Source organism: Phalacrocorax carbo, chromosome 27 (assembly GCF_963921805.1).
Source record: "Phalacrocorax carbo chromosome 27, bPhaCar2.1, whole genome shotgun sequence".
In the NCBI taxonomy this organism is placed as follows: Eukaryota; Metazoa; Chordata; class Aves; order Suliformes; family Phalacrocoracidae; genus Phalacrocorax; species Phalacrocorax carbo.
The window spans coordinates 2,806,311-2,818,681 of record NC_087539.1 but is presented as its reverse complement, the minus strand read 5'-3'; the positions used below and the strand labels follow the sequence as shown (position 1 = coordinate 2,818,681).

General features: G+C 50.5%; 1 protein-coding gene across 1 annotated transcript; it reads left to right on the top strand.

Moving 5' to 3' along the window:
- Positions 1-624: 624 nt before the first annotated feature.
- LOC104044948 (keratin, type II cytoskeletal cochleal) lies at positions 625-11,207 on the top strand. Its single transcript, XM_009504858.2, has 10 exons — positions 625-701; positions 984-1,333; positions 2,111-2,319; positions 4,795-4,855; positions 5,843-5,938; positions 6,711-6,875; positions 7,017-7,142; positions 8,376-8,596; positions 9,144-9,178; positions 9,965-11,207. Exons 1-10 carry the CDS (start codon positions 638-640, stop codon positions 10,120-10,122), a joined length of 1,485 nt encoding a protein of 494 aa, XP_009503153.2. The 5' UTR covers positions 625-637; the 3' UTR covers positions 10,123-11,207.
- The last annotated feature ends 1,164 nt before the right edge of the window (positions 11,208-12,371 follow it).

The window sequence follows — 12,371 nt, the reverse complement described above, 5'->3', positions numbered from 1 at the left end:
AAGGTCACATATTCAGGCTGGGCTTTGAAATCTCATGAAGTATTTACAACCTGATAGTAAAGACATCTGTCCCTTCAAGGCTATTTGAAATGCAGAAAGCCCTTAAAACTAATTTTTGCTTCTGCCTCTGCTGCATAGAAGCCCAGAAATTTAAGCAGAAACCTGTCCTGTCTCCTTTTGAGTGCGGACTGGCATGTTGGGTATTTCCACGTGCAAGGTGCAGCCCACGTAAACCACCTTTATTTTAGCACTAACAGGAGAGAGATGGCAAAACCATGGTGTTGAGGAATAGCTGCGGCATCCCTCTTCTGCTTTCCTCTGCACGGCACAGGCTCGCTGGCTGCTGCTGGCAGAGAGCTGTGTGCGTGTCCAAGGCCACAGCTGGCTTTGGTTTATATTAAATCAGGCTGGACCTGGCACTAAGTTGAGGCCCCTTAACTCCTTTCTGCTGTTGCACAGGGGAGCTACCTGCTTTGAGATAGTTAATGCATATTCCCCCTCTTCTCATTTCAACCTCCATTTAGGCAAGCAGAGAGGAATGGAGAAGCCCTGAAAAAATGGGGATCGGATCTGACCTGTTAAAACTCGCTCCCAAGGGATCCCAGAAGAGCCTGTGCTTCATGGCTCTTGGCTGCACATGTGGCAGAGGCAAAGGGAGGTGCAGAACAAAGCCAGGTCTGAGCACAGGGACAGAGTGCCAGGTATGTCGTGTCCCTTTCCTGGCCCTTCCCTTGCCTGGCTCGAGCTGAGCAGGTTGAGGGAGAGTGGGACGGCAGCCAGACACACCCAGCTCTCAAGGCAGTAAAATGATCCCTCTTTTGCCCTTGGGCCAAGCCCAGATAAAAGGAGAGGCAGTCAGGAGAGTGCTCTCACTTCCCTGGTCTCCAGCACAGCTTCCCTGAGCTTTTGAAGGGTCAGGGGTACTGAAAACATCCTCAGAGCAGCCATGTCCCGGTCTTTGAGTTTCAGCTCTCGCTCTGCAGCTGTCCCAGCGATCAGCCAAGTGCGGGTCAGCACCGTCTCCTCGACCCGTGGACTAGGAGGGGGTGCCGGCTTAGGCAGGGCAGGTGGCTTTGGCAGCTCCAGCCTCTACAACCTCGGCTCTGCCAACAAGCGGATCTCCAGCTCCTACAGCGTTCGCTCTGGATACAGCTCTGGAGGCATGGGATTCGGTGGGGCACTAAACCCCGGGAGCATTCAGGAGGTCACCATCAACCAGAGCCTCCTGACACCCCTGAATCTGGAGATTGACCCCAATATCCAGCAGGTGCGCAAGGAGGAGAAGGAACAAATCAAGACACTCAACAACAGATTCGCCTCCTTCATCGACAAGGTGAGGTGTTGCAAAAACTGATAGCTTGATGGACACTGCTTAAAAGCAGGTCTCACCCAAAGCTCGCTTAACCTGGTGGGGGATTCACAGTGGGCTCAGGATCAGGTCCTCAAGGGCGCAGTGTGATTTGCCTACTTGCAATCTAATAACTCTTATTAAAGCCCTGCTTGCACTGCCATCAGTAAAGGGTTTTGCCCTGCTTAGGCCAGCTTTGTACCCCGTTTATTTAGCTGGTATTGCCCATAATGTGCGTGCAGGCTTTAAAGCTCAAATCTGCACCCAACCAAACCACCACCAAATTCAGGGAGGAGGGGGCCTTTTGGAGAGAAATCGTCCCAGTAGAACAGATCATAGCTTAAGTCAGAGCTTGCTGTGTTTGCACTGCCCTGTACCTCTGTTGCTTTACTGTCTTGCACTAATTAATCCTATGTCCTGTGTAAACTTCAGCTCTGGCATCCTCAGGATGCGAGGAATCCAGACCTGGAGTTTGAGTAATTGGCTGATTTAGAGGTCTGTGGATGGCCTCTGTCAAGTGTCAGGCAAACAGAATCTGCTTATCTTTAATTCATACAAAGCCTTAAAGTCATAAGCCAAGCCCCAGAGTAGCAGTGCTCCCTCCTGGTCTTTATCACCCTCCAGAGTTTAGGTGCTTCCTACGAGCAATCTAAATTCTTCAGATACCTTCTGCAGCCTGTCCTGCCGGCAGGATCCGAACTCTGTAGTGTCAACCCCCCCCTTCCTCCCACTTTCACAAATGACCCCTTGGTTGCTTTCCAGGTCCGATTCCTGGAGCAGCAAAACAAAATGCTGGAGACCAAATGGAGCCTCCTCCAGGACCAGAAGACTTCCCGGAGCAACATTGCTCCCATGTTTGAGGCATACATCAGTAACCTGCGACGTCAGCTGGATGGGTTGTTGAATGACAAAGACCGTTTGGAGGGCGAACTGAAGAACATGCAGGATCTTGTTGAGGATTTCAAGACCAAGTAACGTATAATCTTCCCATCTAACGGTGTAGTTGAGCTGGCAGGTCGGTCAGTAGATTGGCAGAGATGTCCCCATGTTTTCTGCTAGGGAGGGAGATTTTTTTCCAGCCCTGAGTTACGTGTCTAGTCCAGGGAAGCTGCCTGGATTCATCTTACATCAGTCGCTCATTGCTCCTGGCACCTCGTTTCCCACATGGTCTTCAGTGGCTCCATCCTCTTGGCTTTGCTTTGGGGCCTCCTCAGGGATGGCGTCGTACTTTGGGTTGGAGGTGCCCGCTGAGGTCCGTAGGAACCCCGTGGGAGCTCAGCAGGCTGGCAGGCAGCGGGTGAGCTGCTGCTGCTTCTGCGGGTGGGTAATGGAGCGGGTCATCTGCAGTTTTTAAGCAACTTTTCAGTCCAAATTGTGTCGCCTGGGAGGAGGCCCATGAAGAAAGTAGCCTTTGTCCCAGTCTGTGCCCAACCCAGCTGTACAGGGGAATGCCTTTAATAAATAAATAAATAAAATAAAGAGGGAGCTGGCAAACTGGACCAAGCAGGAACTGAAAACAAACAGATCTGATAATTCCTGGGGTGTGTTTAGGGAAAGTCAATAGCCCGTGATTCCCAAGAAGGTGCATGGTACTGATGTTTCCCCCAGCCCTGCTCAGTTATTTCTACTCTCTGCTCATCCACATTTATACTCTATATCTGCGCAAGGCAAAGGAAATATCGCCCTGACTTTAGTTGCGTGTTGCATGAATGCAAGGTGCATAGTTATTCCTCCAGCTCCACGTAAATCCAAACCCTATATGTGCTTGGAGAAGGGAAGCAGGAATTAGGAGCCTAAGATTCTGGTGCAGCAGAGGCAGGGAGGATGTAGTAACTGGAGTTCAGAACCTGCTTCTCCCCGTTTGTATGAAGAAAATCTCATCTTCTCAGTAGAATACCTAAAACATGACAGGCTCTTTATGTGTCTGTTGCCTCTTTTTCATATGCCCAATTTACACAGCCATTCTCAATTTACATTTGTGGTAGGGGAGGAGATTTATACGCACAAGGCTCCAGGGGATGAGATTCAGTCCCTTATTCAGTAACTGCGTTGACTAAGGGCGTGGTTCAAAGCCAGCCAGGCAGCACGGAGCAGACTGTTCGCGCTGTGCACGTGGCGTGGTGCAGAGCACGCCGCGGCGCGGTGGTGCCCTGGGCTTCCCGACACGCCTCGGGAGTTCGTGGAGAGTAGTGAACGACTGGTCAGTTCGGTGACCAGCTGGGTGGAGCTCCTGCCAGGAAAGAAGGAATTTGACAAACTGTTCTAGAATAATTCAGTCTTTTTACCTATCTCCGATTATCCATTCTGCGCTGCAGGCCATGCGTACGCGGCGCAATCACCTAATTTCCAGGTCAGATATTATTCTGCAGTAGCAATGGATGCAGACGTTGACCTCAAAAGGGACAACGTCCATTTATGCCAGTGTGGATGGGCAAGCTTCCAGTGCGGAGCAGAAAGGGCGGTGCATGAAGGCTCTTCAAAGTGAAGTAGCTCACGCTTTGGAAGGCAAATTACAGCGCCAGCCATGCAGGGACCGTGTAAATAGACAGAGCAGTGTTCTAACTTTGGCAACAGCAATTCTGAAACAGCCAGAGAAAGTGCTTCCTTGCTCTGTTCCTCGGGTGACTTCCAGGATTCGTATAGGAGACGCCTGCAGTTTGTTTCAGCAGGTTGGCTTACGTAGAATGGCGTACGGCGGGCTCTGAGATCCAGGCCTGCAGGTGGTACGAATCGGTGAGCTCCCGTAAAGTCAATGGTGCATGATTTTACCTGCTGATGATCTAGCTCGTTACATCTGCAGGTCTACACCTAAGGACGGGAGGTAGCCAATATTAGAAGTTTATGTGACTTTGGAGCATAGCCGCTTCGTGCAGAATGAGAATAATTATACTCAGCTCTTCCCAGGGCAGTGGCATGTGATTGACACCTGCGAAATGTCCGCAAATGTCTGTAATGAGGAAGTGCACAGCGAAAGCAGCATTAGCAGGTGCTTTGATCAGGACAGAGGAATTTCTTGAACCTGCTTGCAACTCTTCTGCATTTGTATTTGCTCTCTCAAGGGGCACGTGAAAAAGCTGAGAGCCTCAGGCTCCCGCAGCTGTCTGTGACTGAGGATAAGCAGCAGAAATCTTTCTAAGCGCAGTGAATTTTGATGAATGTGGGAAAGCACGGGTGAGAAACGCTCTCTTGGTTAGCGGGCACGGCGGTGTGGAGCAGAACAGCTTTCAGGCATCAGCTCATCCAAAGAGTACCCTGGAACTGTGGCATACGGCTGGTATCTCTTGTGCAAAGCTGGCCTTGCTTTGGGGAAGTCATAGGCTTTGCCAAGGTGGTTTACAGAGAGAGAAATGGAGGGAGAGAGAAGGGAATCGGGGTAACTCTTCACTGTGACATTTTTTCCTTTTACCCAGGCTCTAACTTCATACCAATCCCTTTTCTTCTGGCAGATATGAAGATGAAATCAACAGGCGCACAGCAGCAGAGAACGACTTTGTGGTGCTCAAGAAGGTGCGTGCCAAGGGTACTGATCATATTGGGTTGCAGCGCTTCTCCCCCTTTTGCCCCTCCACTGGTTTTGCTGTGCTTAGAGACCTGCAGGTGAAGAATTACAGCTCCCGTTTTGGGCTGGAGGCTGCCTCAGTGTAGGCACTGAAGGCTCTGTAGGAAGCTGGGAAGGCGTGCAGGTCTCATGGGTATCATAGATTATGGCTATATCTTTCCTAAGGCCTCCCCTGACTGTCCAAACTGACAGTGGACTTGCAAACACAGGTCCAGGGGACCCTACAAAACCTATGGGATCCTGCACACCAGCAATATTTAGTACCTTGGTAGATAGTTTTTAGGACATGGTGGGTCATTGGGCACACGGACATGGAGAGCAGCCAGCTTGGGGAACCTGATGGGCTCATGGCTGTGTTTGAGAAGCCACCAAAGGCTGGGTGTCTTAGTCACAGAATCATGGAATCCCAGGTGGGAAGGGACCTCAGGGATCATCTAGCCCAGCCTCTCTAGGAAGAGCACAGGCTAGACAAGATGGCCCAGCACCCTGCCCAGACAACTCTTGAAGGTGCCCAACGTGGCCGAGCCGACCCCTGCCCTGGGGAGATTATTCCAACGGTGACTGTCCTCACTGTGAAACACTTCCCTCTCGTGTCCAGTTGTCATCTCCCCAAGGGCAACTTGTGTCCATCCCCCTTGTCCTCTCCATGGGACTCCGTGTGAAAAGGGAGTCTCCATCTTCTCTGTAGCTGCCCCTTAAGTGCTGGTACGTGGTGATGAGATCCCCTCTGAGCCTCCTTTTCTCAAGGCTGAACAAACCCAGCTCTCCCAGCCTATCCTTGTATGGCAGCTGCCCAGTCCTGTGATCATCCTGGTGGCCCTTCTCTGGACCCCTTCCAGCCTGGCCACATCCTTTTTGTACAGTGGGGACCAGAACTGCACACAGCGCTCCAGGTAAAGCTATGGCAGGCTCAATGGATTATCACTCTTCTTTAGGATGTGGATGCCGCCTACATGAACAAAGTGGAGCTGGAGGCCAAGGTGGATGCGCTGACGGATGAGATTAACTTCCTGAGGTCTCTCTACGAAGCGGTAAGGTCCTTTCTGCTTCCTGTGGCTGCTGCAGCGTAGCACCACCAGTGGGTGAAGAACAGCGAATGGTGACTGAGAAAATGAACGTGCTGCTTTCTAGAGACACAAAGGGCGATGGGGACATGAAGTCTTCCCTTGCATAAGCAGAAATAAGCCTGAAAGTAAAGTGCACATCCTGTGAACTGCCACAGTGATTCCTCCCTCTCTGGGATGTGAGGCGGATTTATTACAAGCATGTTTTTTCATGCTGTTAGTGTGAAAACAAGGAAAACCAGCGTATTATAGCCAGTGCTGTGGTGCTGGTGTGTGCCTGTGTGTGCTTGTGTGTTTGTGTGCCGTGTGAGAGAAAGAACAGAAAGGTCCGTGTCGCAGATGCCTTTATCTTACCCATTATTTGCAAGATAAGAGTTTGACTGAACTGGGCATGTTGCATCGTTGGGTGAGGTGGTGGGATTTGGTCTTCACTTTGTTGTGAAGCTGTTGCTCAAGCTTCTTGGACTGGGTTCTTATCTCAGGAGTGGGGTAAACTGACCTTGCTGTCAAAATGTGGGTGATAAGAAGTCGCTCCATTTCTGCTGTCCTTTGTTACTTTGTGCTCTGCAAGGTTGATGTGATTCAGCTGTTTTCCTTCTAATTAATGAATGTTTTGATTGAATTCTTTTTATCTTCCTCCCTTTCCCTTTTCTTCTCAGATGCTGTCTTTAATTGGCTTCCAAAAGAGAGGCCTTTAAAAGTCAGTGATTAATGGTGGTGTTTTTAATGCAACTGGCAGGAACTTCAGGAGCTGCAGGCCCAGATCTCTGACACCTCTGTGGTGCTGTCTATGGATAACAACCGAAACCTGGACCTGGACAGCATCATTGCAGAGGTCAAAGCCCAGTATGAGGATATTGCCAACAAGAGCCGGGCGGAGGCTGAGTCCTGGTACCAGAGCAAGGTGAGTTATGGGAGAGATCAAGGCAGTCACAGTTTCTGTTAGTAAATGTATTCTGTGTGTCGTGAGGGGGAGAGATTTTAGCTGGCTGCTTGACCGCTGGCCCGACTCCATCCTTTTCTCTTACACTGTTTTGTGTCACAGTACGAGGCACTGCAGGTCACTGCCGGGAAACACGGAGATGACCTGCGCAACGTGAAGAATGAGATCTCAGAGATAAACCGCGTGATCCAGAGGCTGCAGGGTGAAATCGAAAACGCAAAGGCGCAGGTGAGTTGCTGCCCTCCTTCTCCTGCTGCAGAGCAGTGGATTTAGCAGCAGCAAGCATGCCAGGCGTCTGGGTGTAACACAACATCTGTAGAAGTGCTTTGGGGGCGGCTGCAATGCTCACCCCAAAAGCTCCAGTTCTGCTGGAGGGAGAAACCGTGTTACGCTGAGAGGCAGCTGAACTCTAGGTGAGAACAGGTCCGCCAGCGACCTGGGAGTGCAGGAGGGGAGCGATGCAAAGGTTTCCAAAGGGCAAGGCTGCGTGTAGCCTCCCTCCCAGCCACACACATTCCTTGTACCTTCTTGCTTCTGGGATCTTTGTTCACTCCCTTTTTGCAGAAGGGAGCACCATGTTTGGGCACATAAAATAATTTTTCAGCTGCACGGGGGTTGTTTGCTTTCTCCAGGGGCTGTTATCGCTTTTATCAAATGGCTGGTGAAAGCCAGACCAATGGGTAGTTCAGACCCTGTTCAGCTGAAAACTCTCTGTGAGTAACCAGGGTGCACAAAGCTGGAGATAAGCCATTGTGATTCATCCATTTGTGTTTATTTGGTTTCAGGGCAGGGAGGCTTCAAAACCATGACAACCACTTACAAGCAAAGAGCTGACCCAGTGCAGCTTCCTTGAATAATGAATGATACTATAAAGCACATGTGTTCATTGTGAGCCCTTCCTGCCAAACACGGGGCTTTTTTGGAGGTGCAGGGGGCACAGCTGAGGGTGCGTTAGACTCCCAGCGTGATGTGGCCCCACAGGGATGCTTTTGGGGTAGGTCTGCATTGTTTGTTAACTGCAAGTCTGCTCGAGTCCATACTTGCCTCGCATCAAAGCTTGCTGGAGACCAACTGGCTCTGAACGAGCTCTGGGGCATAATAGGAGAGAAAAACTGAGTTTGCATTAACCCTAAGTGTTGTGCTGTTGGGTAACGGTGTGGGTGGGCTGAGAAGCTGAGGATCACCCGAAGAAAGTCTTCTGAAAGTGTAACCAGTGGAGAGACATAGGGTCTGGGTTTTTTGAAGAATATATCTTGGTATGAGGTAAGCTTCCTTTGCAGGCCGCTCTCCATCCAGTGCCCAAAAAATGAACTTCTAGGGATCTAAGTTGAGCAGATGGCTCCAGGGTTCTGCAGATACACAGGGATGGTCTGGTCAGTAGATGTCAGAAGACCACGGGCAGTAATGTCCTCCACCAGGGAGGTGAGATGCCCACTGACGTACCCTGCTCTGTCCCTGCAGCGTGCCAAGCTGGAGGCAGCCATTGCTGAAGCCGAGGAACGAGGCGAGTTGGCTGTCAAAGATGCAAGGGAAAAGCTGGAGGAGCTGGAGGCAGCTCTCTACAAGGCAAAGCAGGACATGGCGCGGCAGCTCCGTGAGTACCAGGAGCTCATGAATGTCAAGCTGGCCCTGGACATCGAGATCGCGACCTACAGGAAGCTGCTGGAGGGCGAGGAGAGCAGGTGGGGGCAACCTGTGGGTTTCACGTCAGGAAGGGTTGAGCTGTTTGTCCCCTTTGCTTGGGGACATTGTGAGGTCCCAATTCCAATTTCTGCAAGGAAATACAGAAGAGAAAAACCTCCTTTTTAAACTGATTTTGGTCCTGAAAATGCTTTGGCCACCCATGTTGGTTTGGCAAGAGCCAAACCGGCAAGTTCTGGGGAAAATTTGATACTTTTGGTGAAAATAAGCAAAGAAGAAAAAAGCTATTTTCCATCATATGTTTGATGCTGGGGCAGAAAATTTCCAAGTGGCTCAAATCCCCATGGAATTAGGACAGAGCTTCTGTGCTTTTTCAGCCCTGCCCCAGGTGATAACAGAGCTTGTAAATGTAGGGCCAGAACAAAGCTCTGGATGGCACACTTATCTTGTCTGAATTATTTACAACAGCGGTAATAACTCACTGCCATTGTCTTCATCCTCAGCGCAGAGGCCCTGGGGAAACACTGAGTAATGCAGACTCTAACCCATCCTCTTTCTTTTTGCCTCTGTGTTTTTCTTCTCCAACAGGTTGGCTGGTGACGGAGTTGGCAACGTCAACATCTGTGAGTTGATTTTTTATAATTCATAATGGTTACACATAGCCGTATGCCTGCAGAAAGCACTGGTGGGGACCAGCTGGAGCGTGCAGGAGCCTCATAGTGCCCTGCCTGACCTTCTGCAACCCAGTTAGCCCCGTTCTTAAATGGGAGCCCCCCCGAGACAGAAGTTGGTAGTGCTGTTGGCTCCGTGACAGACTTCAGCTCTAACTCATCTGTATGAAATTTAACTTGGGGGAATACTGATCTTTCTTTCCTCCCATTTGTGTATGGAGAAAAATGTACTAATGAGAAAAGGCATTGCCTGGATTGGAAGTTAGTGATGATAGAGGGTGCCTCTCCAGCTTGGGAAGCATTGCGTACTCCCCTTGTCTGGATATCAGACAGGCGCTGGTGTCTTGGAGATGCTGTCTACAGCTCTAACCCAGTGGCTCTACTTTTCATCCACTTAATAGCCGCTGATAGCTGGTGAACCGCCTGCCCGCAGCCTCTTTGGTGCACCAAGAGATGCGCTGAATGTGTTTGATATGGGGCTCTCTGTGCTGCAGGGGGTCCTGAGCCAGACTGAGTGATGGAGGAGGAGGTGGGCTGCTCAACCCTCACATGCGTCTGGCTTAGCACAGAGAATTAATGTAACAAGAGATGAGTATCCTGGGCCCTGTGTTTTGCAGGAGATCGCAGAGAGGTCTCATCTGGTTGCTGCAATTTAAAAATGCCCTTTTTGTGAGGGTGCCAACCTGGGTTCGAAGCTCCCTGGCGCTCACAGTTGGTTTGCTTCTCTCTGTGTCACAGCTGTGCTCAGCTCCAGTGGTGGAAGTGGATTCCTGGGAGGAGGCCTCAGCCTGGGAGCAGGCATGGGCAGCGGGGCACTCGGCCTCTCCTCTGGGAGTGTCTCCAAATCCTACACCGTCACCACAACCTCGTCCAGCAGGAGAAGCTTCAGGAAGTAACTACAGGAACGGAGATCAGTGGTACCCATTACCCGGGAGGAGGGAAACCATAGGAAGAAAAGTTTTGTTGCCTTTTGTAGGATAAATTGGCCGCAAAATTTCTGCAGTGATGAATGAATTGGAATAAGACATACTAGAGTACCTGACCCTGCCACATCACGCCTAAGGCTTGATCCTGCACTGTTGAACTCAGTGGGAACCATTCCACTGAGAGCAGGTTCAAGCCTGTAGGGTGAAATTTATCCAGTGAAGCAGGCGGTAAAACGCTTTTGTTACTTGTGTGCTTGGTACCCCCTGCTCAGGGCTGGATTTCACCCTTTGAAGGGCAAAGCAGTCATTTGAGTGGCAAGCATTTCTGCTGTGGTTTTGCAAAAGAGACCAGAAGATTATCTCCCTCTTAATAAGATTTGGAAGACTTTATTCCCTTAGGGTCCTCAGAAAATGCCAACCCTTGTTAAGATTTCGGCCTGGGTTTGTTTTCTTAAAGTATACCGAGAAGAAAACAGTGAAACTGTTTTGGGCTTCTCCTTATTTTCTTTGGAAATGGGCTCAGAAATGGATTTCAACAATTCTCCTCTGAATGAAGCCGATGTCTTACCGAAAGCAACACAGACAGATTTACTTTTGGGTTCTTTATAGCGAAGTAACTCATAAACAAGCTCCCCCACCCATTCCCTCTCCTTAAAAGAAGCCCAAAGTTTAAGGGATATGAAGCTGCTTAAAATTACAAGCAGCACAGTAAAAGGGTAACATTCCCCATCCTTGGGAGTCTCTGTTTACCACGGTGTATTTCAAAGCGTACCTAGCGATATCTGGTGTCTTTACTGCAGATAGAGAAAAAAGCGTGTTGTGTTGTTGCATCATTACAATAACTACTTGTTCCTGCCAAAAAGCATCTTCAACTTGAACATGCCAGGGGAAATAGGTCATTACTGCAGTAGGAACTCAAAGAAACTGCACAGAATTGTTGTGTTGCATGCTCAGCCGTGTCCTAAGAGTGTATCTATCTTTGGTTGAGGTTTTATGCCTTTGTTATCTGAGACCTTGTCGTGAGGCCATTAATAAAGTTTCCCTATTGCATGCTTCTTCAATCACAGCTGAGTGCCTTGTCTGTGCTGCCCTGGATGCTCAGGAGCTCTGGAAAGCAGCCAGTGTTACCACCCTCGTCCTGTCTCCAGAGCCTGCTCCTGGCTGCGGCCCCTGGAGCAGTGCCACACTGTGGTCAGGGTCAGGATTTCGGGTTTGCTGCCTGGAGTCTTTCATTCCTGGGTGAATTTTACCTGCCTGCTTTGCACCGAGTCTGGGCAGTGGGGTAATGGGACTGGTTTTCTTCGAGCACCTGGCTTCAGCCCAGTCCCTGATCAGGACTGAGACCAATCCCTCTCCCAGCCCCATGTTCCTCTACTGAGCTGAGCTAAATGTTGGAGGAGATGCCTCTCTTGCAGATGGCCAAAGCTTGGAGAGGTGAATCTGGGCCTTGATTCCTGCTCCTTTTGGGGCAGCGCGGGGTGCGAAGGGCTCACCCCAGGGTGATTTGTGCTTGCTCCCACCCACCTCCTGGGGCCAAGGTGCAGACACATGGCGTGCCCTTGCTAGAGCTGCTGTTGCAGAAAGCGTCACCCCCGTGGGGATGGGGCCAGGCAGAGATGATGTGGTCACTGAGAAAAGCTCTTTCCTCTGAGATGAGGATGGCCACGAGGCTGCCAGGGCCTTGAAGGATGCTTTACCCACCTGTGCGCTACCCAGACCCCGTCGCTCCAGTGCCCAGCACATCCCAGCACCTCGCGACTGAGCGAGCGCAGTGCTGAGCCTGCGCGTGGTTTTACTACACGCGCGGCGCTACTGGCAGGGAGGGGAATAAGCCAGGGTGCCCGGCGGAGCCCTGTCATCAGTGGCCCAGCACACCCAGCTCGCTGCTTTTATGTCAAAAAATCAAACTTAAATAAAACCCCTGAAGATAACTGAAATTAAGGTCTCAAAGAAAGGCATTGCCCAGATGCTTTTGGCAGGGGGTGCCGCTGTTTGCTGTCATTTGCATGGCTTTGTGATACTTAGTGAGGAATTGTGGGTCTCTCTTAGCATTGTGAGAGATTAACAGGACTCCATCGCTGCTTCTTGAATTTTGGGGTATCGGGCTTGCAGCACTGGCCTTAAGGAGCACGTGCAGTCCGTGTGGCTGCAGCTTTTCCACGTTAACAGAACAACGTACGCTGCATAACAGCGCCGGGGGAAAGAGGATCTTTACGATT